This window comes from Mustelus asterias, chromosome 1, assembly GCF_964213995.1.
Source record: "Mustelus asterias chromosome 1, sMusAst1.hap1.1, whole genome shotgun sequence".
NCBI lineage: Eukaryota > Metazoa > Chordata > Chondrichthyes > Carcharhiniformes > Triakidae > Mustelus > Mustelus asterias.
In genome coordinates, this window is record NC_135801.1 from 195,606,625 (window position 1) to 195,633,009 (window position 26,385).

General features: G+C 56.9%; 1 protein-coding gene across 1 annotated transcript in view; it reads right to left on the bottom strand.

Annotated features, from left to right (window-relative positions):
- The window catches only part of emx1 (empty spiracles homeobox 1), a 62,767-nt gene that overhangs the window by 27,591 nt on the left and 8,791 nt on the right, over positions 1–26,385 (bottom strand). The window contains exon 2 of the mRNA XM_078224641.1: positions 26,189–26,373. Coding sequence (XP_078080767.1) covers positions 26,189–26,373 — 185 coding nt within the window. The remainder of the gene's footprint in view (positions 1–26,188; positions 26,374–26,385) is intronic.

Sequence of the window (26,385 nt, forward strand, 5' to 3'; positions counted from 1 at the left end):
TTCAAGCCTGCCCCACCATTCAACATGATCATGGCTGATCTATATCAGCCTCAACTCCTTTTCTGTATCATTTCCCACAGCCCTCTATTCCTCGAATACTTATCCACCTCCACTTTAAATATTTCTAATCATCCAGTCACCCTCTGCGAAAAGGAATTTTTACGCAGCTCAGTTTTAAATGACTGGCCCTTTATCTTGTAGCTATGTCTCCTTGTTCAAAACTCTCCCACTAGCGAAAACATCTCACCAACTACCCTGTCAAGCCCCCTCAGGATACGGGCGCTTAAAATTGAGACCACCCATGGAAAGAGACTGGCCCGTGTGGGGTACCCGGGGGAGAACTCAGGTCCTGTGTGGACCAGCTGGCGGAGGTATTTGCAGACATCTTCTACCTCTCTTTACACCGATCTGAGGTCCCTATCTACATTTACAAGACGACCATCATCCCGGTACCAAAGAAAAGCCAAGCAGCGTGCCTTAATGACTATCATCCGGTGGCTCTGACATCCATCATTATGAAGTGCTTCGGAAGGTTAGTCATGGCACAAATTAATTCCAGCCTCCCAGACGACCTGGATCCCCTACAGTTCACCTACCCCCGCAACAGGTCCACAGCAGACGCCATCTCCCTGGCTCTACACTCAACCCTGGAACACCTAGATAACAAAGATACTTATGTCAGACTCCTATTTATCAACTATAGCTCAGCCTCCAACACCTTTATTCCTTTGAAACTCATCTCCAAACTCAATGGCCTGAGGCCAAAGGAGGAAATGCTGTAAAATCTGGCAGCATCGATAAGGAGAGAAAAGAGCTGACGTTTCGAATCCAGATGACCCTTTGTCAAATGGCCTGGGGCTTGGCTCCTCCCTCTGCCACTGGATCCTCGACTTCCTAACTCACAGACCACAATCAGTAAGGATAGACAACAACACCTCCTCCACGATCATCCTCAACACCGGTGCCCCACAAGGCTGTGTTCTCAGCCCCCTACTATACTCATTATACACCTATGACTGTGTGGCTAAACTCCCCTCCGACTCGATTTTCAAGTTTGCTGATGACATCACCGTAGTGGGTCGGATCTCAAACAATGACGAGACAGAGTACAGGAATGAGATAGAGAATCTGGTGAACCGGTGCGATGATAATAATCTCTCCCTCAATGCCAACAAAATGAAAGAGTTAGTCATTGACTTCAGGAAGCGTAATGGAGAACATGCCCCTGTCTACATCAATGGGATGCAGTTGAAACGGTCGAGAGCTTCAGGTTTCTCGGTGTCTAAATCACCAACAACCTGTCCTGGTCCCCCCATGCCGACACTATAGTTAAGAAAGCCCACCAAAGCCTCTACTTTCTCAGGAGGCTAAGGAAATTTGGCATGTCAGCTATGACTCTCACCAACTTTTACAGATGCACCATAGAAAGCATTCTTTCTGGTTGTATCTGGTTGGTATGGCTTCTGCCCTGTCCAAGGCTGCAAAAAACTAGAAAAGGTCGTGAACGAAGCCCAGTCCATCACGCAAACCCGCCTCCCATCCATTGACTCTGTCTACACTTCCCGCTGCCTCGGCAAAGCAGCCGGCATAATCAAGGGCCTCACGCACCCCGAACATTCTCTCTTCCACCTTCTTCCGTCGGCAAAAAGATACAAAGGTCTGAGGACACGTACCAACCGACTCAAGAACAGCTTCTTCCCTGCTGCCATCAGACTTTTGAAAGGATCTACCTCGAATTAAGTTGATCTTTCTCTACACCCTAGCTATGATTGCAACACTACATCCTGCACTCTCTCGTTTCCTTCTCTATGAACGGTATGCGATGTCTGTATCGAAACAATACTTTTCACTGTCTACTAATACATGTGACAATAATAAATCAAATCAAATCAAATCACCTCCAGAATCCTATGTGAAATAATTCTCCTCAAGGAGTTCAAAGTCGACATACCCTTCCTGATAAGAACTCTCCCAGAGGAACAGAGAGGAACAGGAGTCCGACTGGAAATATCCTAGGCTGATAGAGAGGGGCTGGCCCACAAACCCTCATCCCAAATGAAACCCACCTCTTATCACCCCTAACCATTTGGGAAGGATAGAAGGTGGGAGAGCGATAAGAAAGTGAACACCCTTGGGAGAGAAGGGACAGCTGGAAACATGGGGCTCCCTCCTCAGGCCAGAAAGGATGGTGCTGAGAGGTGGGGTAAGAAAGAAGCCTGTGTGTGTTTGAACAGCCACAAGACAGGACATGTCCGTGCAAGTTGCTGGAAGTTCCAGTAGAAACCTATGGGATTTGTTGGGGGACACAAACCCCACGTAGAGAATGGGAGACAGACAGAGGGCAGACCAGACTATGGTTCAGATTGCAACAGCAAATCCCTGAAGATGCAACACTGTGAGCACCAGAGAGTAAGAAGTTTAACAACATATAAAATGATGAAGGGGATAGATAGAGTGAACGTTCAAAGACTATTTCCTCGGGTGGATGGAGCTATTACAAGGGGGCATGACTATAGGGTTCGTGGTGGGAGATATAGGAAGGATATCAGAGGTAGGTTCTTTACGCAGAGAGTGGTTGGGGTGTGGAATGGACTGCCTGCAGTGATAGTGGAGTCAGACACTTTAGCAACATTTAAGCGGTTATTGGATAGGCACATGGAGCACACCAGGATGATAGGGAGTGGGATAGCTTGATCTTGGTTTCAGATAAAGCTCGGCACAACATCGTGGGCCGAAGGGCCTGTTCTGTGCTGTACTGTTCTATGTTTAACACCAGGTTAAAGTCCAACAGGTTTATTTGGTAGCAAAAGCCACACAAGCTTTCGGAGCTCTAAGCCCCTTCTTCAGGTGAGTGGGAATTCTGTTCACAAACCCTCAGCACCAGAGAGGCCAGCGTGAGGATAGTGAGGGATACAAGGGGCCAATCAAACTTTTCTCTTAGGAAAAGGCATGACCTTTCCACTAGAGAGAGCAGTAAGTGCCAAGCTGTTGGTAAAGGGCATTGAAGGAGGGTACATTCCCGTCCCCTTTATACTGGGCACCGGGAGTGCAACCTTGTGTCAGGACCGGTGAGCGTGGGAGTCGGCCCAGAGTCCCTGTGGACAGGGTTAAACTCCTGCAATGAGCTGGTGGGATCGAAACTGATAACAATCCCCGGTGATCGCAGAGAAACTGAGCCAGGCCAAGGAGACAGAACAGCTGCTGGAGAAAGTTCCGGGCATTTCCACTGGCTATGTGGCAACCTGGTCTACGGCCAGACACGTGCTGTCTGAGGAGGCGGAAGTGACAATGCTGAAAGATACCTGCGGCACGGTGACACAGTGGTTAGCACGGCTGCCTCACAGCGCCAGGGACCCGGGTTCAATTCCCGGCTTGGGTCACTGTCTGTGCGGAGTCTGCACGTTCTCCCCATGTCTGCGTGGGTTTCCTCCGGGTGCTACAGTTTCCTCCCACAATCCGAAAGACGTGCTGGTTAGGTACATTGGCCGTGCTAAATTCTCCCTCAGTGTACCCGAACAGGCGCCGGAATGTGGCGACTAGGGGATTTTCACAGTAACTTCCTTGCAGTGTTAATGTAAGTCTACTTGTGACACTAATAAATAAACTTTAAACCTTAACATTGTCTGCGCGTCTGAAACCTTGTAAGAAGTCTAAAACACCAGGTCAAAGTCCAACAGGTTTATTTGGTAGCAAAAGTCACTAGCTTTTGGAACAGGCTGTTCCTTCGTCAGGTGGGTGGGAGTTCTGGTCACAAACAGGGCACAAAGACACAAACTCAATTTACATGAATAATGATTGGAATGTGAGTCTTTACAGCTAATCAGGTCTTAAAGGTACAGACAATGTGAGTGGAGGGAGCATACCTTTCCAGGCATCCAGAGGACCCTAAGGTGATAATAAGAAGATCCTCATTGATAGTGACACATTGTTAGAATGGCAGCTCTGACTGCCCAGAGTAAAGCTGAGGCAGGATGCTGCTGCATTAAAAATTAATGACTGGTGAGGAAGTGGAGACCCCTCAATGATCTGCGAATGGGGAATGGACAGTGACCCGCCGGGAAATATTAAGACTGGCACACAAAATCTCAATTGGCCACACCCCCACAGGAATGTAGTGAGGGCTGGTTGTGGGAAAACCCCAGTCTACAACCTATGATTCCCATGCCGGCTCTTGGGGAACTATTCAGCAAGGAGCTGGTAGACTGTGTGGAACCGCTGCCCAGAACAGGAGAAGTATAGCCTTGGCATCATGGATGTGGCTACCAGCTTCCCAGACCATTTCCCCCGAGACCCAAACCTGTCCAAATCATACTGAGGGAACTAACACAATTCTTTACCCGTGTGGGCTGCCCAATCAGATCCAGTCAGATCGGAACTCACATTTCATGTTCCAAATATTCCAGGAAGTCACAGATAACCTGGGCACGACCCAGCTGACATCACAGTGTCACAGAATCACAGAATACTACAGTGTAGAAGAGGCCCTTCGGCCCATCGAGTCTGTACTGATGCATGAAAGGCTCTGAACCCCCACCTAATCCCACTTGCCAGCACTCGGCCCATAGCCCCGAATGTTATGATGTGCCAAATACTCATCCAGGTACTTTTTAAAGGATGTGAGACATCCCGCCTCCACCACCCTCCCGGGCAGCGCATTCCAGACCGTCACCACCCTCTGGGTAAAACGTTTTTCCTCAAATCCCCCCGAAGCCTCCCACCCCTCATTTTTAAATTGTGTCCCCTCGTAACTAGCCCTTCAACTAAGGGGAACAGTTGTTCCTTGTCCACCCTGTCCATGCCTCATAATCTTGAAAACCTCAATCAGGTCGCCCCTCAGTTTTCTCTGCTCTAGAGAAAACAACCCAAGCCTATCCAATCTCTCTCCATAACTTAAATGTTCCATCCCAGGCAGCATCCTGGTGAATCTCCTCTGCACCCCCTCCAGTGCAATCACATCCTTCCTATAATGTGGCGACCAGAACTGCACACAGTACTCTCGCTGTGGCCTCACTAAAATTCTATACAACTCCATCATGACCTCTCTGTTTTTGTAATCTATATCCTGATTGATGAAGGCGAGTGTGCCATGTGCCTTTTTCACCACCCTATTAACCTGGGGGCGGGGTGCAACATTACTACCAGACCCTAAAAACAATTATACCCCCATGTGGGCAGCAAGGTGGCACAGTGGTTAGCACGGCTGCCTCACAGCGCCAGGGACCTGGGTTCGATTCCCAGCTTGGTCACTGTCTGTGCGGAGTTTACACATTCTCCCCGTGTCTGCATGGGTTTCCTCCGGGTGCTCCGGTTTCCTCCCACAGTCTGAAGGACGTGCTGGTTAGGTGCATTGACCATGCTAAATTCTCCCTCAGTGTACCCGAACAGGCGCCAGAATGTGGTGACCAGGGGATTTTCACAGTAACTTCATTGCAGTGTTAAGGTAAGCCTACTTGTGACACTAGTAAATAAACTGAAACTGAATCACAGAATCACAAGATTGTTACGATACAGAAAGAGGCCATTTGGCCCATCGTGTCTGTGCATCATGACGTGGTGCTGTTCCCCTGCCTTTTCCCCATACCCCGGCACACTGTTTCTATTCAACATTCATCTGATGCCCTCTTGAATGCCTCGATTGAACCTGCCTCCCCCACACTTCCAGGCAGCGCATCCCAGACCCCAACCACTCGCTGTGCGAAAAAGATTTTACTCACATCACAATTTCTTCTTTTACTGATCACTTTCAATCTGTGCCCTCTCCTTCTTGATCCTTTTACAAGCAGGAACAGTTGCTTCTTATCGACTCTGTCCATGATTTTGAACATCCCGATCAAATCTCCTCTCCGCCTTCCTCTCTCCAAGGAGAAAAGTCCCAACCTCTCCAATCTTTCCTCAGAACCGAAGATTTGCATCCCTGGAACCATTCGTGTAAACCTCTCCTACACTCCAATGTCTTCACTTCCTTCCTATTGTGTGGCGCCATGAACTGGACACAATACTCCAGCTGGGCACTGGGATAAAGGTCGAGGTTTTCCTCTGTCCTCTACCAGAGTTGTACTCCATTTGAATTGGTTTACAACACCAAGGTTCCTTATCGAGTAGAGATTTTAGAAGAGAAGACAGAAGCCTCCATGTTAGACCAAGTAACCGCATTCGATCAGCAACCCTGAGAGTCTATGATTGGCTTGAGAACAGATCTCCCAGCTACTAAAAAGCAGGCAGACAAATGTGCCCAGACATGAACCTTTCAGCCAGCGGATTACGTACAACTGCTCCTACCATTACTGGGCAAACCCCTAAAAGTACAGTCCAGTGGCCTGTACAGAGTAGCAAAAAAGCCTGGGTGCGAGTCTCATTTCATTTCTTTGTGATGCCCAGTATTTTTGAAAACATGACCTTTCGTCTCCAAACTGACTGGAACATTTACAATTCGAACTGAGGCAGAGGAAATTGATTCAAAAATGCAAGGCCACATTTTCATTTGAAGGTAAAACAAACAACCGTGCTCAAGGGGGTGTAAAGAGAGAGACATTTCCTATAATCCAAAGGCCCATTCAAACTCGGACTGTCCCAGGTAGAGATATTTAAACTGTAAAGTGGATGCCACACACAGACACACCCAAAACCACTTGGAAACACAGCATGGGTGAAGTATTCCAAGGCAAGACTGCCAGCCACTAGAGGGAGATTGCAAGTGACAAAGGCAGTGTCCAGAAAGTCTCCAGCGAGAAAACAAGTTGCAGGCTCTCCCTCCCTTGCTCTCATTTGGAATAAGCTTGTTACCCATTCTCAGCAACCAACACAACCAGAACCCAGCAGCAAACTGAGATCCAGTGGAAACAAGCCTGGCCAGTCCAACCATTCCACACAAGTCAACACAGCGATTCCAGGGGTCATTCTGGTAAAGCTGCTCTGAGTTGCTATGAAAGCATTTAAATCTTTCCAGAAAAAAAATAAAAAATATGGTAAACAGTAATCCAAATGCAAAACTCAAGAGGACACTGTGCAACTGAAGCATAACCTACCCAACTTTATAATCAACTCACCACCCGGGTGTGTGGAGAGACTGCACTCGGGTGTGTGGAGAGTCTGTACCCGGGTGTATGGAGTCAGTACCCGGGTGTGTGGAGAGTCTGTACCCGGGTGTGTGGAGTCTGTACCCGGGTGTGTGGAGGGTCTGTACCCAGGTGTGTGGAGAGTCTGTACCCGGGTGTGTGGAGTCTGTACCCGGGTGTGTGGAGTCTGTACCCGGGTGTGTGGAGAGTCGGTACCTGGGTGTGTGGAGTCTGTACCTGGCTGTGGAGTCTGTACCCGGGTGTGTGGAGTCTGTACCCGGATGGGTGGAGAGTCTGTACCTGGGGCTGTGGAGTCTGTACCCGAGAATGTGGAGAGTCTGTACCTGGGTGTGTGGAGAGTCGGTACCCGGGTGTGTGGAGAGTCTGTACCCGGGTGTGTGGAGTCTGTACCCGGGACTGTGGAGAGTCTGTACCCGGGTGTGTGGAGTCTGTACCCGGGTGTGTGGAGTCTGTACCCGGGTGTGTGGAGAGTCTGTACCCGGGAGTGTGGAGAGTCTGTACCTGGGTGTGTGGACAGTCTGTACCCGGGTGTGTGGAGAGTCTGTACCCGGGTGTGTGGAGAGTCTGTACCCGGGTGTATGGAGTTTGTACCCGTGTGTGGAGCCGGTACCCGGGTGTGTGGAGTATGTACCTGGGTGTGTGTAGAGTCTGTACCCGGGTGTGTGGAGTCTGTACCCGGGTGTGTGGAGTCTGTACCCGGGTGTGTGGAGTCTGTACCCGGGTGTGTGCAGTCTGTACCCGGGTGTGTGCAGTCTGTACCCGGGTGTGTGAAGCGTCTGTACCCGGGTGTGTGGAGAGTCTGTACCCGGGTGTGTGCAGTCTGTACCCGGGTGTGTGGAGAGTCTGTACCCGGGTGTGTGGAGAGTCTGTACCCGGGTGTGTGGAGAGTCTGTACCGGGGTGTGTGGAGAGTCTGAACCCGGGTGTATGGAGTCTGTACCCGGGTGTGTGGAGGGTCTGTACCCAGGTGTGTGGAGTCTGTACCCGGGTGTGTGGAGTCTGTACCCGGGTGTGTGGAGTCTGTACCCGGGTGTGTGCAGTCTGTACCCGGGTGTGTGCAGTCTGTACCCGGGTGTGTGGAGTCTGTACCCGGGTGTGTGGAGTCTGTACCCGGGTGTGTGGAGAGTCTGTACCCGGGTGTGTGGAGTCTGTACCCGGGTGTGTGGAGAATCTGTACCCGGGTGTGTGGAGAGTCTGTACCAGGGTGTGTGGAGTCTGTACCTGGGTGTGTGGAGTCTGTACCCGGGTGTGTGGAGTCTGTACCCGGGTGTGTGGAGAGTCGAGACCCGGGTGCGTGGAGAGTCTGTACCCGGGTGTGTGGAGTCTGTACCCGGGTGTGTGGAGTCTGTACCCGGGTGTGTGGAGTCTGTACCCGGGTGTGTGGAGTATGTACCCGGGTGTGTGGAGAGTCTGTACCCGGGTGTGTGGAGTCAGTACCCGGGTGTGTGCAGTCTGTACCCGGGTGTGTGGAGTCTGTACCCGGGTGTGGAGAGTCTGTACCCGGGTGTGTGGAGTCTGTACCCGGGTGTGTGGAGAGTCTGTACCCGGGTGTGTGGAGAGTCTGTACCAGGGTGTGTGGAGTCTGTACCTGGGTGTGTGGAGTCTGTACCCGGGTGTGTGGAGAGTCTATACCCGGGTGTGTGGAGAGTCTGTACCCGGGTGCGTGGAGAGTCTGTACCCGGGTGTGTGGAGTCTTTACCCGTGTGTGGAGTCTGTACCCGGGTGTGTGGAGTCAGTGCCCGGGTGCGTGGAGAGTCTGTACCCGGGTGTGTGGAGAGTCTGTACCCGGGTGTGTGGAGAGTCTGTACCCGGGTGTGTGGAGAGTCTGTACCCGGGTGTGTGGAGAGTCTGAACCCGGGTGTATGGAGTCTGTACCCGGGTGTGTGGAGGGTCTGTACCCAGGTGTGTGGAGTCTGTACCCGGGTGTGTGGAGTCTGTACCCGGGTGTGTGGAGTCTGTACCCGGGTGTGTGCAGTCTGTACCCGGGTGTGTGCAGTCTGTACCCGGGTGTGTGGAGTCTGTACCCGGGTGTGTGGAGTCTGTACCCGGGTGTGTGGAGAGTCTGTACCCGGGTGTGTGGAGTCTGTACCCGGGTGTGTGGAGTCTGTACCTGGGTGTGTGGAGTCTGTACCCGGGTGTGTGGAGTCTGTACCCGGGTGTGTGGAGAGTCGAGACCCGGGTGCGTGGAGAGTCTGTACCCGGGTGTGTGGAGTCTGTACCCGGGTGTGTGGAGTCTGTACCCGGGTGTGTGGAGTCTGTACCCGGGTGTGTGGAGTCTGTACCCGGGTGTGTGGAGAGTCTGTACCCGGGTGTGTGGAGTCTGTACCCGGGTGTGTGCAGTCTGTACCCGGGTGTGTGGAGTCTGTACCCGGGTGTGGAGAGTCTGTACCCGGGTGTGTGGAGTCAGTACCCGGGTGTGTGCAGTCTGTACCCGGGTGTGTGGAGTCTGTACCCGGGTGTGGAGAGTCTGTACCCGGGTGTGTGGAGTCTGTACCCGGGTGTGTGGAGAGTCTGTACCCGGGTGTGTGGAGAGTCTGTACCAGGGTGTGTGGAGTCTGTACCTGGGTGTGTGGAGTCTGTACCCGGGTGTGTGGAGAGTCTATACCCGGGTGTGTGGAGAGTCTGTACCCGGGTGCGTGGAGAGTCTGTACCCGGGTGTGTGGAGTCAGTGCCCGGGTGCGTGGAGAGTCTGTACCCGGGTGTGTGGAGAGTCTGTACCCGGGTGTGTGGAGAGTCTGTACCCGGGTGTGTGGAGAGTCTGTACCCGGGTGTGTGGAGTCTGTACCCGGGTGTGTGGAGTCTGTACCTGGGTGTGTGGAGTCTGTACCCGGGTGTGTGGAGTCTGTACCCGGGTGCGTGGAGAGTCTGTACCCGGGTGTGTGGAGTCTGTACCCGGGTGTGTGGAGTATGTACCCGGGTGTGTGGAGTCTGTACCCGGGTGTGTGGAGTCTGTACCCGGGTGTGTGCAGAGTCTGTACCCGGGTGTGTGGAGAGTCTGTACCCGGGTGTGTGGAGTCTGTACCCGGGTGTGTGGAGAGTCTGAACCCGGGTGTGTGGAGGGTCTGTACCCAGGTGTGTGGAGTCTGTACCCGTGTGTGGAGTCTGTACCCGGGTGTGTGGAGTCTGTACCCGGATGTGTGGAGTCTGTACCCGGGTGTGTGGAGTCTGTACCCGTATGTGGAGCCAGTACCCGGGTGTGTGGAGTCTGTACCCGGGTGTGTGGAGTCTGTACCCGGGTGTGTGGAGTCTGTACCCGGGTGTGTGGAGAGTCTGTACCCGGGTGTGTGGAGAGTCTGTACCCGGGTGTGTGGAGAGTCTGTACCCGGGTGTGTGGAGTCTGTACCCGGGTGTGTGGAGTCTGTACCCGGGTGTGTGGAGAGTCTGAACCCGGGTGTGTGGAGAGTCTGTACCCGGGTGTGTGGAGGGTCTGTACCCAGGTGTGTGGAGTCTGTACCCGTGTGTGGAGTCTGTACCCGGGTGTGTGGAGTCTGTACCCGGGTGTGTGGAGTCTGTACCCGGGTGTGTGGAGTCTGTACCCGGGTGTGTGGAGAGTCTGTACCCGGGTGTGTGGAGTCTGTACCCGGGTGTGTGGAGAGTCTGTACCCGGGTGTGTGGAGAGTCTGTACCCGGGTGTGTGGAGTCTGTACCCGGGTGTGTGGAGAGTCTGTACCTGGGTGTGTGGAGAGTCTGTACCCGGGTGTGTGGAGAGTCTGTACCCGGGTGTGTGGAGTCTGTACCCGGGTGTGTGGAGAGTCTGTACCTGGGTGTGTGGAGAGTCTGTACCCGGGTGTGTGGAGAGTCTGTACCCGGGTGTGTGGACAGTCTGTACCCGAGTGTGTGGAGAGTCCGAACCCGGGTGTGTGGAGAGTCTGTACCCGGCTGTGTGGAGAGTCTGTACCCGGGTGCGTGGAGATTCTGTACCCGGGTGTGTGGAGTCTGTACCCGGGTGTGTGGAGTCTGTACCCGGGTGTGTGGAGAGTCTGTATCCGGTGGTGTGGTGTCTGTACCCGGGTGTGTGGATTCTGTACCCGGGTGTGTGGAGAGTCTGTACCCGGGTGTGTGGAGAGTCTGTACAAGGGTGTGTGCAGTCTGTACCCGGGTGTGTGGAGAGTCGGTACCCGGGTGTGTGGAGTCTGTACCTGGGTGTGTGGAGTCTGTACCCGGGTGTGTGGAGTCTGTACCCGGGTGTGTGGAGTCTGTACCCGGGTGTGTGGAGTCTGTACCCGGGTGTGTGGAGAGTCTGTACCCGGGTGTGTGGAGTCTGTACCCGGGTGTGTGTAGTCTGTACCCGGGGGTGTGTAGTCTGTACCCGGGTGTGTGGAGTCTGTACCCGGGTGTGTGGAGAGTCTGTACCCGGGAGTGTGGAGTCTGTACCCGGGTGTGTGGAGTCTGTACCCGGGTGTGTGGAGTCTGTACCCGGGTGTGTGGAGAGTCTGTACCCGGGTGTGTGGAGTCTGTACCCGGGTGTGTGGAGTCTGTACCCGGGTGTGTGGAGTCTGTACCCGGGTGTGTGGAGTCTGTACCCGGGTGTGTGGAGTCTGTACCCGGGTGTGTGGAGTCTGTACCCGGGTGTGTGGGGTCTGTACCCGGCTGTGTGGATTGTCTGTACCCGGGTGTGTGGAGAGTCTGTACCCGGGTGTGTGGATTGTCTGTACCCGGGTGTGTGGAGTCTGTACCAAGGTTTATGGATTGTCTGAACCAGGGTGTGTGGAGAGTCTGTACCCGGGTGTGTGGAGTCTGTACCCGGGTGTGTGAAGAGTCTGTACCCGGGTGTGTGGAGTCTGTACCCGGGTGTGTGGAGTCTGTACCCGGGTGTGTGGAGTCTGTACCCGGGTGTGTGGAGTCTGTACCTGGGTGTGTGGAGTCTGTACCCGGGTGTGTGGAGTCTGTACCCGGGTGTGTGGAGAGTCTGTACCCGGGTGTGTGGAGTCTGTACCCGGGTGTGTGGAGTCTGTACCCGGGTGTGTGGAGTCTGTACCCGGGTGTATGGAGTCTGTACCCGGATGTGTGGCGTCTGTATCCGGGTGTGTGGAGAGTCTTTACCCGGGTGTGTGGAGAGTCTGTACCCGGGTGTGTGGAGTCTGTACCCGGGTGTGTGGAGAGTCTGTACCTGGGTGTGTGGAGAGTCTGTACCCGGGTGTGTGGAGAGTCTGTACCCGGGTGTGTGGAGTCTGTACCCGGGCGTGTGGAGTCTGTTCCCGGGTGTGTGGAGAGTCTGTACCAGCGTGTGTGGAGAGTCTGTACCTGGGTGTGTGGAGAGTCTGTACCCGGGTGTGTGGAGAGTCTGTACCCGGGTGTGTGGAGAGTCTGTACCCGGGTTTGTGGAGAGTATGTACCCGGGTGTGTGGAGAGTCAGTACCCGGGTGTGTGGAGAGTATGTACCCGCGTGTGTGGAGAGTCTGTACCCGGGTGTGTGGAGAGTCTGTACCCGGGTGTGTGGAGAGTCTGTACCCGGGTGTGTGGAGTCTGTACCCGGGTGTGTGGAGTCTGTACCCGGGTGTGTGGAGTCTGTACCCGGGTGTGTGGAGTTTGTACCCGGCTCTGTGGATTGTCTGTACCCGGGTGTGTGGAGAGTCTGTACCCGGGTGTGTGGAGAGTCTGTACCCGGGTGTGTGGATTGTCTGTACCCGGGTGTGTGGAGTCTGTACCAAGGTTTATGGATTGTCTGAACGAGGGTGTGTGGAGAGTCTGTACCCGGGTGTGTGGAGTCTGTACCCGGGTGTGTGAAGAGTCTGTACCCGGGTGTGTGGAGTCTGTACCCGGGTGTGTGGAGTCTGTACCCGGGTGTGTGGAGTCTGTACCCGGGTGTGTGGAGTCTGTACCCGGGTGTGTGGAGTCTGTACCTGGGTGTGTGGAGTCTGTACCCGGGTGTGTGGAGTCTGTACCCGGGTGTGTGGAGAGTCTGTACCCGGGTGTGTGGAGTCTGTACCCGGGTGTGTGGAGTCTGTACCCGGGTGTATGGAGTCTGTACCCGGATGTGTGGCGTCTGTATCCGGGTGTGTGGAGAGTCTTTACCCGGGTGTGTGGAGAGTCTGTACCCGGGTGTGTGGAGTCTGTACCCGGGTGTGTGGAGAGTCTGTACCCGGGTGTGTGGAGAGTCTGTACCCGGGTGTGTGGAGAGTCTGTACCCGGGTGTGTGGAGTCTGTACCCGGGCGTGTGGAGTCTGTACCCGGGTGTGTGGAGAGTCTGTACCAGCGTGTGTGGAGAGTCTGTACCTGGGTGTGTGGAGAGTCTGTACCCGGGTGTGTGGAGTCTGTACCCTGGTGTGTGGAGTCTGTACCCGGGAGTGTGGAGAGTCTGTACCCGGGTTTGTGGAGAGTATGTACCCGGGTGTGTGGAGAGTCAGTACCCGGGTGTGTGGAGAATCTCTACCCGGGTGTGTGGATTGTCTGTACCCGGGTGTGTGGAGAGTCTGTACCCGGGTGTGTGGAGAGTATGTACCCGGGTGTGTGGAGAGTCTGTACCCGGGTGTGTGGAGAGTCTGTACCCGGGTGTGTGGAGAGTATGTACCCGGGTGTGTGGAGAGTCTGTACCCGGGTGTGTGGAGAATCTCTACCCGGGTGTGTGGATTGTCTGTACCCGGGTGTGTGGAGAGTCTGTACCCGGGTGTGTGGAGAGTATGTACCCGGGTGTGTGGAGAGTCTGTACCCGGGTGTGTGGAGAGTCTGTACCCGGGTGTGTGGAGAGTATGTACCCGGGTGTGTGGAGTCTGTACCCGGGTGTGTGGAGTCTGTACCCGGGTGTGTGGAGTCCGTACCCGGGAGTGTGGAGTCTGTACCCGGGTGTGTGGAGTCTGTACCCGTGTGTGTGGAGAGTCTGTACCCGGGTGTGTGGAGTCTGTACCCGGGTGTGTGGAGTCTGTACCCGGGTATGTGGAGAGTCTGTACCCGGGTGTGTGGAGAGTCTGTACCCGGGTGTGTGGAGAGTCTGTACCCGGGTGTTTGGAGTCTGTACCCGGGCGTGTGGAGTCTGTACCCGGGTGTGTGGAGAGTCTGTACCAGCGTGTGTGGAGAGTCTGTACCTGGGTGTGTGGAGAGTCTGTACCCGGGTGTGTGGAGTCTGTACCCGGGAGTGTGGAGAGTCTGTACCAAGGTTTATGGATTGTCTGTACCCGGGTGTGTGGAGAGTCTGTACCCGGGTGTGTGGAGAGTCTGTACCCGGGTGTGTGAAGAGTCTGTACCCGGGTGTGTGGAGTCTGTACCCGGGTGTGTGGAGTCTGTACCCGGGTGTGTGGAGTCTGTACCCGGGTGTGTGGAGTCTGTACCTGGGTGTGTGGAGTCTGTACCCGGGTGTGTGGAGTCTGTACCCGGGTGTGTGGAGAGTCTGTACCCGGGTGTGTGGAGTCTGTACCCGGGTGTGTGGAGTCTGTACCCGGGTGTATGGAGTCTGTACCCGGATGTGTGGCGTCTGTATCCGGGTGTGTGGAGAGTCTTTACCCGGGTGTGTGGAGAGTCTGTACCCGGGTGTGTGGAGTCTGTACCCGGGTGTGTGGAGAGTCTGTACCCGGGTGTGTGGAGAGTCTGTACCCGGGTGTGTGGAGTCTGTACCCGGGCGTGTGGAGTCTGTACCCGGGTGTGTGGAGAGTCTGTACCAGCGTGTGTGGAGAGTCTGTACCTGGGTGTGTGGAGAGTCTGTACCCGGGTGTGTGGAGTCTGTACCCTGGTGTGTGGAGTCTGTACCCGGGAGTGTGGAGAGTCTGTACCCGGGTTTGTGGAGAGTATGTACCCGGGTGTGTGGAGAGTCAGTACCCGGGTGTGTGGAGAGTATGTACCCGCGTGTGTGGAGAGTCTGTACCCGGGTGTGTGGAGAGTCTGTACCCGGGTGTGTGGAGTCTGTACCCGGGTGTGTGGCGTCTGTACCCGGGTGTGTGGAGTCTGTACCCGGGTGTGTGGAGTTTGTACCCGGCTCTGTGGATTGTCTGTACCCGGGTGTGTGGAGAGTCTGTACCCGGGTGTGTGGATTGTCTGTACCCGGGTGTGTGGAGTCTGTACCAAGGTTTATGGATTGTCTGAACGAGGGTGTGTGGAGAGTCTGTACCCGGGTGTGTGGAGTCTGTACCCGGGTGTGTGAAGAGTCTGTACCCGGGTGTGTGGAGTCTGTACCCGGGTGTGTGGAGTCTGTACCCGGGTGTGTGGAGTCTGTACCCGGGTGTGTGGAGTCTGTACCTGGGTGTGTGGAGTCTGTACCCGGGTGTGTGGAGTCTGTACCCGGGTGTGTGGAGAGTCTGTACCCGGGTGTGTGGAGTCTGTACCCGGGTGTGTGGAGTCTGTACCCGGGTGTATGGAGTCTGTACCCGGATGTGTGGCGTCTGTATCCGGGTGTGTGGAGAGTCTTTACCCGGGTGTGTGGAGAGTCTGTACCCGGGTGTGTGGAGTCTGTACCCGGGTGTGTGGAGAGTCTGTACCCGGGTGTGTGGAGAGTCTGTACCCGGGTGTGTGGAGAGTCTGTACCCGGGTGTGTGGAGTCTGTACCCGGGCGTGTGGAGTCTGTACCCGGGTGTGTGGAGAGTCTGTACCAGCGTGTGTGGAGAGTCTGAACCTGGGTGTGTGCAGAGTCTGTACCCGGGTGTGTGGAGTCTGTACCCTGGTGTGTGGAGTCTGTACCCGGGAGTGTGGAGAGTCTGTACCCGGGTTTGTGGAGAGTATGTACCCGGGTGTGTGGAGAGTCAGTACCCGGGTGTGTGGAGAGTATGTACCCGGGTGTGTGGAGAGTCTGTACCCGGGTGTGTGGAGAATCTCTACCCGGGTGTGTGGATTGTCTGTACCCGGGTGTGTGGAGAGTCTGTACCCGGGTGTGTGGAGAGTATGTACCCGGGTGTGTGGAGAGTCTGTACCCGGGTGTGTGGAGAGTCTGTACCCGGGTGTGTGGAGAGTATGTACCCGGGTGTGTGGAGTCTGTACCCGGGTGTGTGGAGTCCGTACCCGGGAGTGTGGAGTCTGTACCCGGGTGTGTGGAGTCTGTACCCGGGTGTGTGGAGAGTCTGTACCCGGGTGTGTGGAGTCTGTACCCGGGTGTGTGGAGTCTGTACCCGGGTGTGTGGAGAGTCTGTACCCGGGTGTGTGGAGAGTCTGTACCCGGGTGTGTGGAGAGTCTGTACCCGGGTGTTTGGAGTCTGTACCCGGGCGTGTGGAGTCTGTACCCGGGTGTGTGGAGAGTCTGTACCAGCGTGTGTGGAGAGTCTGTACCTGGGTGTGTGGAGAGTCTGTACCCGGGTGTGTGGAGTCTGTACCCTGGTGTGTGGAGTCTGTACCCGGGAGTGTGGAGAGTCTGTACCCGGGTTTGTGGAGAGTATGTACCCGGGTGTGTGGAGAGTCTGTACCCGGGTGTGTGGAGAGTCTGTACCCGGGTGTGTGGAGAGTATGTACCCGGGTGTGTGGAGTCTGTACCCGGGTGTGTGGAGTCCGTACCCGGGAGTGTGGAGTCTGTACCCGGGTGTGTGGAGTCTGTACCCGGGTGTGTGGAGAGTCTCTACCCGGGTGTGTGGATTCTGTACCCGGGTGTGTGGAGAGTCTGTACCCGGGTGTGTGGAGAGTCTGTACCCGGGTGTGTGGAGAGTATGTACCCGGGTGTGTGGAGAGTCTGTACCCGGGTGTGTGGAGAGTCTGTACCCGGGTGTGTGGAGAGTATGTACCCGGGTGTGTGGAGTCTGTACCCGGGTGTGTGGAGTCCGTACCCGGGAGTGTGGAGTCTGTACCCGGGTGTGTGGAGTCTGTACCCGGGTGTGTGGAGAGTCTGTACCCGGGTGTGTGGAGTCTGTACCCGGGTGTGTGGAGTCTGTACCCGGGTGTGTGGAGTCTGTACCCTGGTGTGTGGAGTCTGTACCCGGGAGTGTGGAGAGTCTGTACCCGGGTTTGTGGAGAGTATGTACCCGGGTGTGTGGAGAGTCTGTACCCGGGTGTGTGGAGAGTCTGTACCCGGGTGTGTGGAGAGTATGTACCCGGGTGTGTGGAGTCTGTACCCGGGTGTGTGGAGTCCGTACCCGGGAGTGTGGAGTCTGTACCCGGGTGTGTGGAGTCTGTACCCGGGTGTGTGGAGAGTCTCTACCCGGGTGTGTGGATTCTGTACCCGGGTGTGTGGAGAGTCTGTACCCGGGTGTGTGGAGAGTCTGTACCCGGGTGTGTGGAGAGTCTGTACCCGGGTGTGTGGAGAGTCTGTACCCGGGTGTGTGGAGAGTCTGTACCCGGGTGTGTGGAGAGTATGTACCCGGGTGTGTGGAGTCTGTACCCGGGTGTGTGGAGTCCGTACCCGGGAGTGTGGAGTCTGTACCCGGGTGTGTGGAGTCTGTACCCGGGTGTGTGGAGAGTCTGTACCCGGGTGTGTGGAGTCTGTACCCGGGTGTGTGGAGTCTGTACCCGGGTGTGTGGAGAGTCTGTACCCGGGTGTGTGGAGAGTCTGCACCCGGGTGTGTGGAGTCTGTACCTGGGTGTGTGGAGTCTGTACTCGGGTGTGTGGAGTCTGTACCTGGGTGTGTGGAGCCAGTACCCGGGTGTGTGGAGTCTGTACCCGGGTGTGTGGAGAGTCTGTACCCGGGTGTGTGGAGAGTCTGTACCCGGGTGTGTGGAGAGTCTGTACCCGGGTGTGTGGAGTCTGTACCTGGGTGTGTGGAGTCTGTACCCCGGTGTGTGGAGAGTCTATACCCGGGTGTGTGGAGAGTCTGTACCCGGGTGCGTGGAGAGTCTGTACCCGGGTGTGTGGAGTCTGTACCCGGGTGTGTGGAGTCTGTACCCGGGTGTGTGGAGTCTGTACCCGGGTGTGTGGAGAGTCTGTACCCGGGTGTGTGGAGTCTGTACCCGGGTGTGTGGAGTCTGTACCCGGGTGTGTGGAGAGTCTGAACCCGGGTGTGTGGAGAGTCTGTACCCGGGTGTGTGGAGGGTCTGTACCCAGGTGTGTGGAGTCTGTACCCGTGTGTGGAGTCTGTACCCGGGTGTGTGGAGTCTGTACCCGGATGTGTGGAGTCTGTACCCGGGTGTGTGGAGTCTGTCCTCGGGTGTGTGGAGTCTGTACCCGGGTGTGTGGAGTCTGTACCCGTGTGTGGAGCCAGTACCCGGGTGTGTGGAGTCTGTACCCGGGTGTGTGGAGTCTGTACCCGGGTGTGTGGAGTCTGTACCCGGGTGTGTGGAGAGTCTGTACCCGGGTGTGTGGAGTCTGTACCCGGGTGTGTGGAGAGTCTGTACCCGGGTGTGTGGAGTGTCTGAACCCGGGTGTGTGGAGAGTCTGTACCCGGGTGTGTGGAGAGTCTGTACCCGGGTGTGTGGAGATTCTGTACCCGGGTGTGTGGATTCTGTACCCGGGTGTGTGGAGAATCTGTACCCGGGTGTGTGGAGAGTCTGTACCCGGGTGTGTGGATTGTCTGTACCCGGGTGTGTGGAGTCTGTACCAAGGTTTATGGATTGTCTGAACGAGGGTGTGTGGAGAGTCTGTACCCGGGTGTGTGGAGTCTGTACCCGGGTGTGTGAAGAGTCTGTACCCGGGTGTGTGGAGTCTGTACCCGGGTGTGTGGAGTCTGTACCCGGGTGTGTGGAGTCTGTACCCGGGTGTGTGGAGTCTGTACCTGGGTGTGTGGAGTCTGTACCCGGGTGTGTGGAGTCTGTACCCGGGTGTGTGGAGAGTCTGTACCCGGGTGTGTGGAGTCTGTACCCGGGTGTGTGGAGTCTGTACCCGGGTGTATGGAGTCTGTACCCGGATGTGTGGCGTCTGTATCCGGGTGTGTGGAGAGTCTTTACCCGGGTGTGTGGAGAGTCTGTACCCGGGTGTGTGGAGTCTGTACCCGGGTGTGTGGAGAGTCTGTACCCGGGTGTGTGGAGAGTCTGTACCCGGGTGTGTGGAGAGTCTGTACCCGGGTGTGTGGAGTCTGTACCCGGGCGTGTGGAGTCTGTACCCGGGTGTGTGGAGAGTCTGTACCAGCGTGTGTGGAGAGTCTGAACCTGGGTGTGTGCAGAGTCTGTACCCGGGTGTGTGGAGTCTGTACCCTGGTGTGTGGAGTCTGTACCCGGGAGTGTGGAGAGTCTGTACCCGGGTTTGTGGAGAGTATGTACCCGGGTGTGTGGAGAGTCAGTACCCGGGTGTGTGGAGAGTATGTACCCGGGTGTGTGGAGAGTCTGTACCCGGGTGTGTGGAGAATCTCTACCCGGGTGTGTGGATTGTCTGTACCCGGGTGTGTGGAGAGTCTGTACCCGGGTGTGTGGAGAGTATGTACCCGGGTGTGTGGAGAGTCTGTACCCGGGTGTGTGGAGAGTCTGTACCCGGGTGTGTGGAGAGTATGTACCCGGGTGTGTGGAGTCTGTACCCGGGTGTGTGGAGTCCGTACCCGGGAGTGTGGAGTCTGTACCCGGGTGTGTGGAGTCTGTACCTGGGTGTGTGGAGAGTCTGTACCCGGGTGTGTGGAGTCTGTACCCGGGTGTGTGGAGTCTGTACCCGGGTGTGTGGAGAGTCTGTACCCGGGTGTGTGGAGAGTCTGTACCCGGGTGTGTGGAGAGTCTGTACCCGGGTGTTTGGAGTCTGTACCCGGGCGTGTGGAGTCTGTACCCGGGTGTGTGGAGAGTCTGTACCAGCGTGTGTGGAGAGTCTGTACCTGGGTGTGTGGAGAGTCTGTACCCGGGTGTGTGGAGAGTCTGTACCTGGGTGTGTGGAGAGTCTGTACCCGGGTGTGTGGAGTCTGTACCCTGGTGTGTGGAGTCTGTACCCGGGAGTGTGGAGAGTCTGTACCCGGGTTTGTGGAGAGTATGTACCCGGGTGTGTGGAGAGTCTGTACCCGGGTGTGTGGAGAGTCTGTACCCGGGTGTGTGGAGAGTATGTACCCGGGTGTGTGGAGTCTGTACCCGGGTGTGTGGAGTCCGTACCCGGGAGTGTGGAGTCTGTACCCGGGTGTGTGGAGTCTGTACCCGGGTGTGTGGAGAGTCTGTACCCGGGTGTGTGGAGTCTGTACCCGGGTGTGTGGAGTCTGTACCCGGGTGTGTGGAGAGTCTGTACCCGGGTGTGTGGAGAGTCTGCACCCGGGTGTGTGGAGTCTGTACCTGGGTGTGTGGAGTCTGTACTCGGGTGTGTGGAGTCTGTACCTGGGTGTGTGGAGCCAGTACCCGGGTGTGTGGAGTCTGTACCCGGGTGTGTGGAGAGTCTGTACCCGGGTGTGTGGAGAGTCTGTACCCGGGTGTGTGGAGAGTCTGTACCCGGGTGTGTGGAGTCTGTACCTGGGTGTGTGGAGTCTGTACCCGGGTGTGTGGAGAGTCTGTCCCCGGGTGTGTGGAGAGTCTGTACCCGGGTGCGTGGAGAGTCTGTACCCGGGTGTGTGGAGTCTGTACCCGGGTGTGTGGAGTCTGTACCCGGGTGTGTGGAGTCTGTACCCGGGTGTGTGGAGAGTCTGTACCCGGGTGTGTGGAGTCTGTACCCGGGTGTGTGGAGTCTGTACCCGGGTGTGTGGAGAGTCTGAACCCGGGTGTGTGGAGAGTCTGTACCCGGGTGTGTGGAGGGTCTGTACCCAGGTGTGTGGAGTCTGTACCCGTGTGTGGAGTCTGTACCCGGGTGTGTGGAGTCTGTACCCGGATGTGTGGAGTCTGTACCCGGGTGTGTGGAGTCTGTCCTCGGGTGTGTGGAGTCTGTACCCGGGTGTGTGGAGTCTGTACCCGTGTGTGTGGAGCCAGTACCCGGGTGTGTGGAGTCTGTACCCGGGTGTGTGGAGTCTGTACCCGGGTGTGTGGAGTCTGTACCCGGGTGTGTGGAGAGTCTGTACCCGGGTGTGTGGAGTCTGTACCCGGGTGTGTGGAGAGTCTGTACCCGGGTGTGTGGAGTGTCTGAACCCGGGTGTGTGGAGAGTCTGTACCCGGGTGTGTGGAGAGTCTGTACCCGGGTGTGTGGAGATTCTGTACCCGGGTGTGTGGATTCTGTACCCGGGTGTGTGGAGAATCTGTACCCGGGTGTGTGGATTCTGTACCCGGGTGTGTGGAGAGTCTGTACCCGGGTGTGTGGAGAGTCTGTACCCGGGTGTGTGGATTCTGTACCCGGGTGTGTGGAGCCTCTGTACCCGGGTGTGTGGAGAGTCTATACCCGGGTGTGTGCAGTCTGTACCCGGGTGTGTGGAGTCTGTACCCGGGAGTGTGGAGTCTGTACCCGGGTGTGTGGAGTCTGTACCCGGGTGTGTGGAGTCTGTACCCGGGTGTGTGGAGTCTGTACCCGGGTATGTGGAGTCTGTACCCGGGTGTGTGGAGAGTCTGTACCCGGGTGTGTGGAGAGTCTATACCCGGGTGTGTGCAGTCTGTACCCGGGTGTGTGGAGAGTCTGTACCCGGGTGTGTGGAGAGTCTGTACCCGGGTGTGTGGAGTCTGTACCCGGGTGTGTGGAGTCTGTACCCGGGAGTGTGGAGTCTGTACCCGGGTGTGTGGAGTCTGTACCCGGGTGTGTGGAGTCTGTACCCGGGTGTGTGGAGTCTATACCCGGGTGTGTGGAGAGTCTGTACCCGGGTGTGTGGAGTCTGTACCCGGGTGTGTGGAGTCTGTACCCGGGTGTGTGGAGTCTGTACCCGGGTGTGTGGAGTCTGTACCCGGGTGTGTGGAGTCTGTACCCGGCTGTGTGGATTGTCTGAACCCGGGTGTGTGGATTGTCTGTACCCGGGTGTGTGGAGTATGTACCAAGGTGTATGGATTGTCTGAACCAGGGTGTGTGGAGAGTCTGTACCCGGGTGTGTGGAGTCTGTACCCGGGTGTGTGGAGAGTCTGTACCCGGGTGTGTGGAGTCTGTACCCGGGTGTGTGGAGTCTGTACCCGGGTGTGTGGAGTCTGTACCCGGGTGTGTGGAGTCTGTACCCGGGTGTGTGGAGTCTGTACCCGGGTGTGTGGAGTCTGTACCCGGGTGTGTGGAGTCTGTACCCGGGTGTGTGGAGTCTGTACCCGGGTGTGTGGAGTCTGTACCCGGGTGTGTGGAGAGTCTGTACCCGGGTGTGTGGAGTCTGTACCCGGGTGTGTGGAGTCTGTACCCGGGTGTATGGAGTCTGTACCCGGATGTGTGGATAGTCAGCACCCGGGTGTGTGGAGTCTGTACCCGGACGTTTGGAGAGTCTGTACCCGGGTGTGTGGAGTCTGTACCCGGGTGTGTGGAGAGTCTGTACCCAGGTGTGTGGAGAGTCTGTACCCGGGTGTGTGGAGTCTGTACCCGGGTGTGTGGAGTCTGTACCCGGGTGTGTGGAGTCTGTACCCGGGTGTGTGGAGAGTCTGTACCCAGGTTTGTGGAGAGTCTGTACCCGGGTGTGTGGAGTCTGTACCCGGGAGTGTGGAGAGTCTGTACCCGGGTGTGTGGAGAGTCTGTACCCGGGTGTGTGGAGTCTGTACCCGGGTGTGTGGAGAGTCTGTACCCGGGTGTGTGGAGTCTGTACCCGGTGTGTGTGGAGAGTCTGTACCCGGGTGTGTGGAGAGTCTGTACCCGGGTGTGTGGAGTCTGTACCCGGGAGTGTGGAGAGTCTGTACCCGGGTGTGTGGAGAGTCTGTACCCGGCTGTGTGGAGAGTATGTACCCGGGTGTGTGGAGAGTCTGTACCCGGGTGTGTGGAGAGTATGTACCCGGGTGTGTGGAGAGTCTGTACCCGGGTGTGTGGAGAATCTGTACCCGGGTGTGTGGATTCTGTACCCGGGTGTGTGGAGCGTCTGTACCCGGGTGTGTGGAGAGTCTGTACCCGGTTGTGTGGAGAGTATGTACCCGGGTGTGTGGAGTCTGTACCCGGGTGTGTGGAGTCCGTACCCGGGAGTGTGGAGTCTGTACCCGGGTGTGTGGAGTCTGTACCCGGGTGTGTGGAGAGTCTGTACCTGGGTGTGTGGAGTCTGTACCCGGGTGTGTGGAGTCTGTACCCGGGTGTGTGGAGAGTCTGTACCCGGGTGTGTGGAGTCTGTACCCGGCTGTGTGGATTGTCTGGACCTGGGTGTGTGGATTGTCTGAACCCGGGTGTGTGGAGAGTCTGTACCCGGGTGTGTGGAGTCTGTACCCGGGTGTGTGGAGTCCGTACCCGGGAGTGTGGAGTCCGTACCCGGGTGTGTGGAGTCTGTACCCGGGTGTGTGGAGAGTCTGTACCCGGGTGTGTGGAGTCTGTACCCGGGTGTGTGGAGTCTGTACCCGGGTGTGTGGAGAGTCTGTACCCGGGTGTGTGGAGTCTGTACCCGGCTGTGTGGATTGTCTGAACCCAGGTGTGTGGAGAGTCTGCACCCGGGTGTGTGGAGTCTGTACCCGGGTGTGTGGAGAGTCTGTACCCGGGTGTGTGGAGTCTGTACCCGGCTGTGTGGATTGTCTGAACCTGGGTGTGTGGATTGTCTGAACCCGGGTGTGTGGAGAGTCTGTACCCGGGTGTGTGGAGTCTGTACCCGGGTGTGTGGAGTCTGTACCCGGGTGTGTGGAGAGTCTGTACCCGGGTGTGTGGAGTCTGTACCCGGACTTTTGGAGAGTCTGTATCCGGGTGTGTGGAGAGTTTGTACCCGGGTGTGTGGTGTCTTTACCCGGGTGTGTGTAGAGTCTATACCCGGGTGCGTGGAGTCTGTTCCCGGGTGTGTGGCGTCTGTACCCGGGTATGTGGAGAATCTGTACCCAGCTGTGTGGAGTCTGTACCCGGGTGTGTGGAGTCTGTACCCGGGTTTGTGGAGAGTCTGTACCCGGGTGTGTGGAGAGTCTGTACCTGTGCGTGTGGAGTCTGTACCCGGGTTTGTGGAGAGTCTATACCCGGGTGATTGGAGAGTCTCTACCCGGGTGTGTGGAGAGTCTATACCCGGGTGTGTGGAGAGTCTGTACCCGGGTGTGTGGAGAGTCTATACCCGGGTGATTAGAGAGTCTCTACCCGGGTGTGTGGAGAGTCTGTACCCGGGTTTGTGGAGAGTCTGTACCCGGGTGTGTGGAGTCTGTACCCGGTTGTGTGGAGAGTCTGTCCCCGGGTGTGTGGAGAGTCTGTCCCCGGGTGTGTGGAGTCTGTACCCGGGTGTGTGGAGTCTGTACCCGGGTATGTGGAGAGTCTGTTCCCGGGTGTGTGGAGGGTCTGTACCCAGGTGTGTGGAGAGTCTGTACCCAGGTGTGTGGAGTCTGTACCCGGGTGTGTGAAGTCTGTACCCGGCTGCGTGGGGTCTGTACCCGGATGTGTGGAGAGTCTGTACCCGGGTGTGTAGAGTCTGTACCCGGGTGTGTGGAGTTTGTACCCGGGTGTGTGGAGTCTGAACCCGGGTGTGTGGAGAGTCTGTACCCGGGAGTGTGGAGAGTCTGTACCCGGGTGTGTGGAGAGTCTGTACCCGGGTGTGTGGAGAGTATGTACCCGGGTGTGTGGAGAGTCTGTACCCGGGTGTGTGGAGAGTATGTACCCGGGTGTGTGGAGAGTCTGTACCCGGGTGTGTGGAGAGTCTGTACCCGGGTGTGTGGAGAATCTGTACCCGGGTGTGTGGATTCTGTACCCGGGTGTGTGGAGCGTCTGTACCCGGGTGTGTGGAGAGTCTGCACCCGGGTGTGTGGAGAGTATGTACCTGGGTGTGTGGAGTCTGTACCCGGGTGTGTGGAGTCCGTACCCGGGAGTGTGGAGTCTGTACCCGGGTGTGTGGAGTCTGTACCCGGGTGTGTGGAGAGTCTGTACCCGGGTGTGTGGAGTCTGTACCCGGGTGTGTGGAGTCTGTACCCGGGTGTGTGGAGAGTCTGTACCCGGGTGTGTGGAGTCTGTACCCGGCTGTGTGGATTGTCTGAACCTGGGTGTGTGGATTGTCTGAACCCGGGTGTGTGGAGAGTCTGTACCCGGGTGTGTGGAGTCTGTACCCGGGTGTGTGGAGTCCGTACCCGGGAGTGTGGAGTCCGTACCCGGGTGTGTGGAGTCTGTACCCGGGTGTGTGGAGAGTCTGTACCCGGGTGTGTGGAGTCTGTACCCGGGTGTGTGGAGTCTGTACCCGGGTGTGTGGAGAGTCTGTACCCGGGTGTGTGGAGTCTGTACCCGGCTGTGTGGATTGTCTGAACCCAGGTGTGTGGAGAGTCTGTACCCGGGTGTGTGGAGTCTGTACCCGGGTGTGTGGAGAGTCTGTACCCGGGTGTGTGGAGTCTGTACCCGGCTGTGTGGATTGTCTGAACCTGGGTGTGTGGATTGTCTGAACCCGGGTGTGTGGAGAGTCTGTACCCGGGTGTGTGGAGTCTGTACCCGGGTGTGTGGAGTCTGTACCCGGGTGTGTGGAGAGTCTGTACCCGGGTGTGTGGAGTCTGTACCCGGACGTTTGGAGAGTCTGTATCCGGGTGTGTGGAGAGTTTGTACCCGGGTGTGTGGTGTCTTTACCCGGGTGTGTGTAGAGTCTATACCCGGGTGCGTGGAGTCTGTTCCCGGGTGTGTGGCGTCTGTACCCGGGTATGTGGAGAATCTGTACCCAGCTGTGTGGAGTCTGTACCCGGGTGTGTGGAGTCTGTACCCGGGTTTGTGGAGAGTCTGTACCCGGGTGTGTGGAGAGTCTGTACCTGTGCGTGTGGAGACTGTACCCGGGTGTGTGGAGTCTGTACCCGGGTGTGTGGAGTCTGTACCTGGGTGTGTGGAGTCTGTACCTGGGTGTGTGGAGAGTCTGTACCCGGGTGTGTGGAGTCTGTACTGTGGAGACTGTACCCGGGTGTGTGGAGTCTGTACCCGGGTGTGTGGAGTCTGTACCCGGGTGTGTGGAGAGTCTATAACCGGGTGTGTGGTGTCTGTACCCGGGTGTGTGGAGTGTCTATAACCGGGTGTGTGGTGTCTGTACCCGGGTGTGTGGAGAGTCTATAACCGGGTGTGTGGTGTCTGTACCCGGGTGTGTGGAGAGTCTATAACCGGGTGTGTGGAGAGTCTGCACCCGCGTGTGTGGAGTCTGTACCCGGGTGTGTGGAGGCTGTACCCGGGTGTGTGGAGTCTGTACCCGGGTGTGTGGAGACTGTACCCGGGTGTGTGGAGTCTGTACCCGGGTGTGTGGAGAGTCTATAACCGGGTGTGTGGAGTCTGTACCCAGATGTGGGGCAGACTCAAAGTTATACAGTAAAATCCTCTTTGGCCCATCGTGCCTGTGCTGTTCCAATTCAAAGCACCTGTGTATTCTAATCTAGTTCCCAGCACTGTCCCTGCCTTGGCCCCGGCAGTGTGGATGGGGACACTGGGTTGCTCAGTCTTACCTGTGTTTCTGATAGGCTCAGGCTGCTTGCTAGCTGCTTCCTCTCCGCTCCCACCACGTAGTGATTCTTCTCAAAGGCTCTCTCCAGGCGGAGCAGTTGGGATGGGGAGAAGGCGGTGCGGATTCTCTTGGGCTTCCTGGCAAAGGGTCCGTGCAATAACATAGACTCGTGAGCTGCATCAGTCCCTGTGGAGCAGA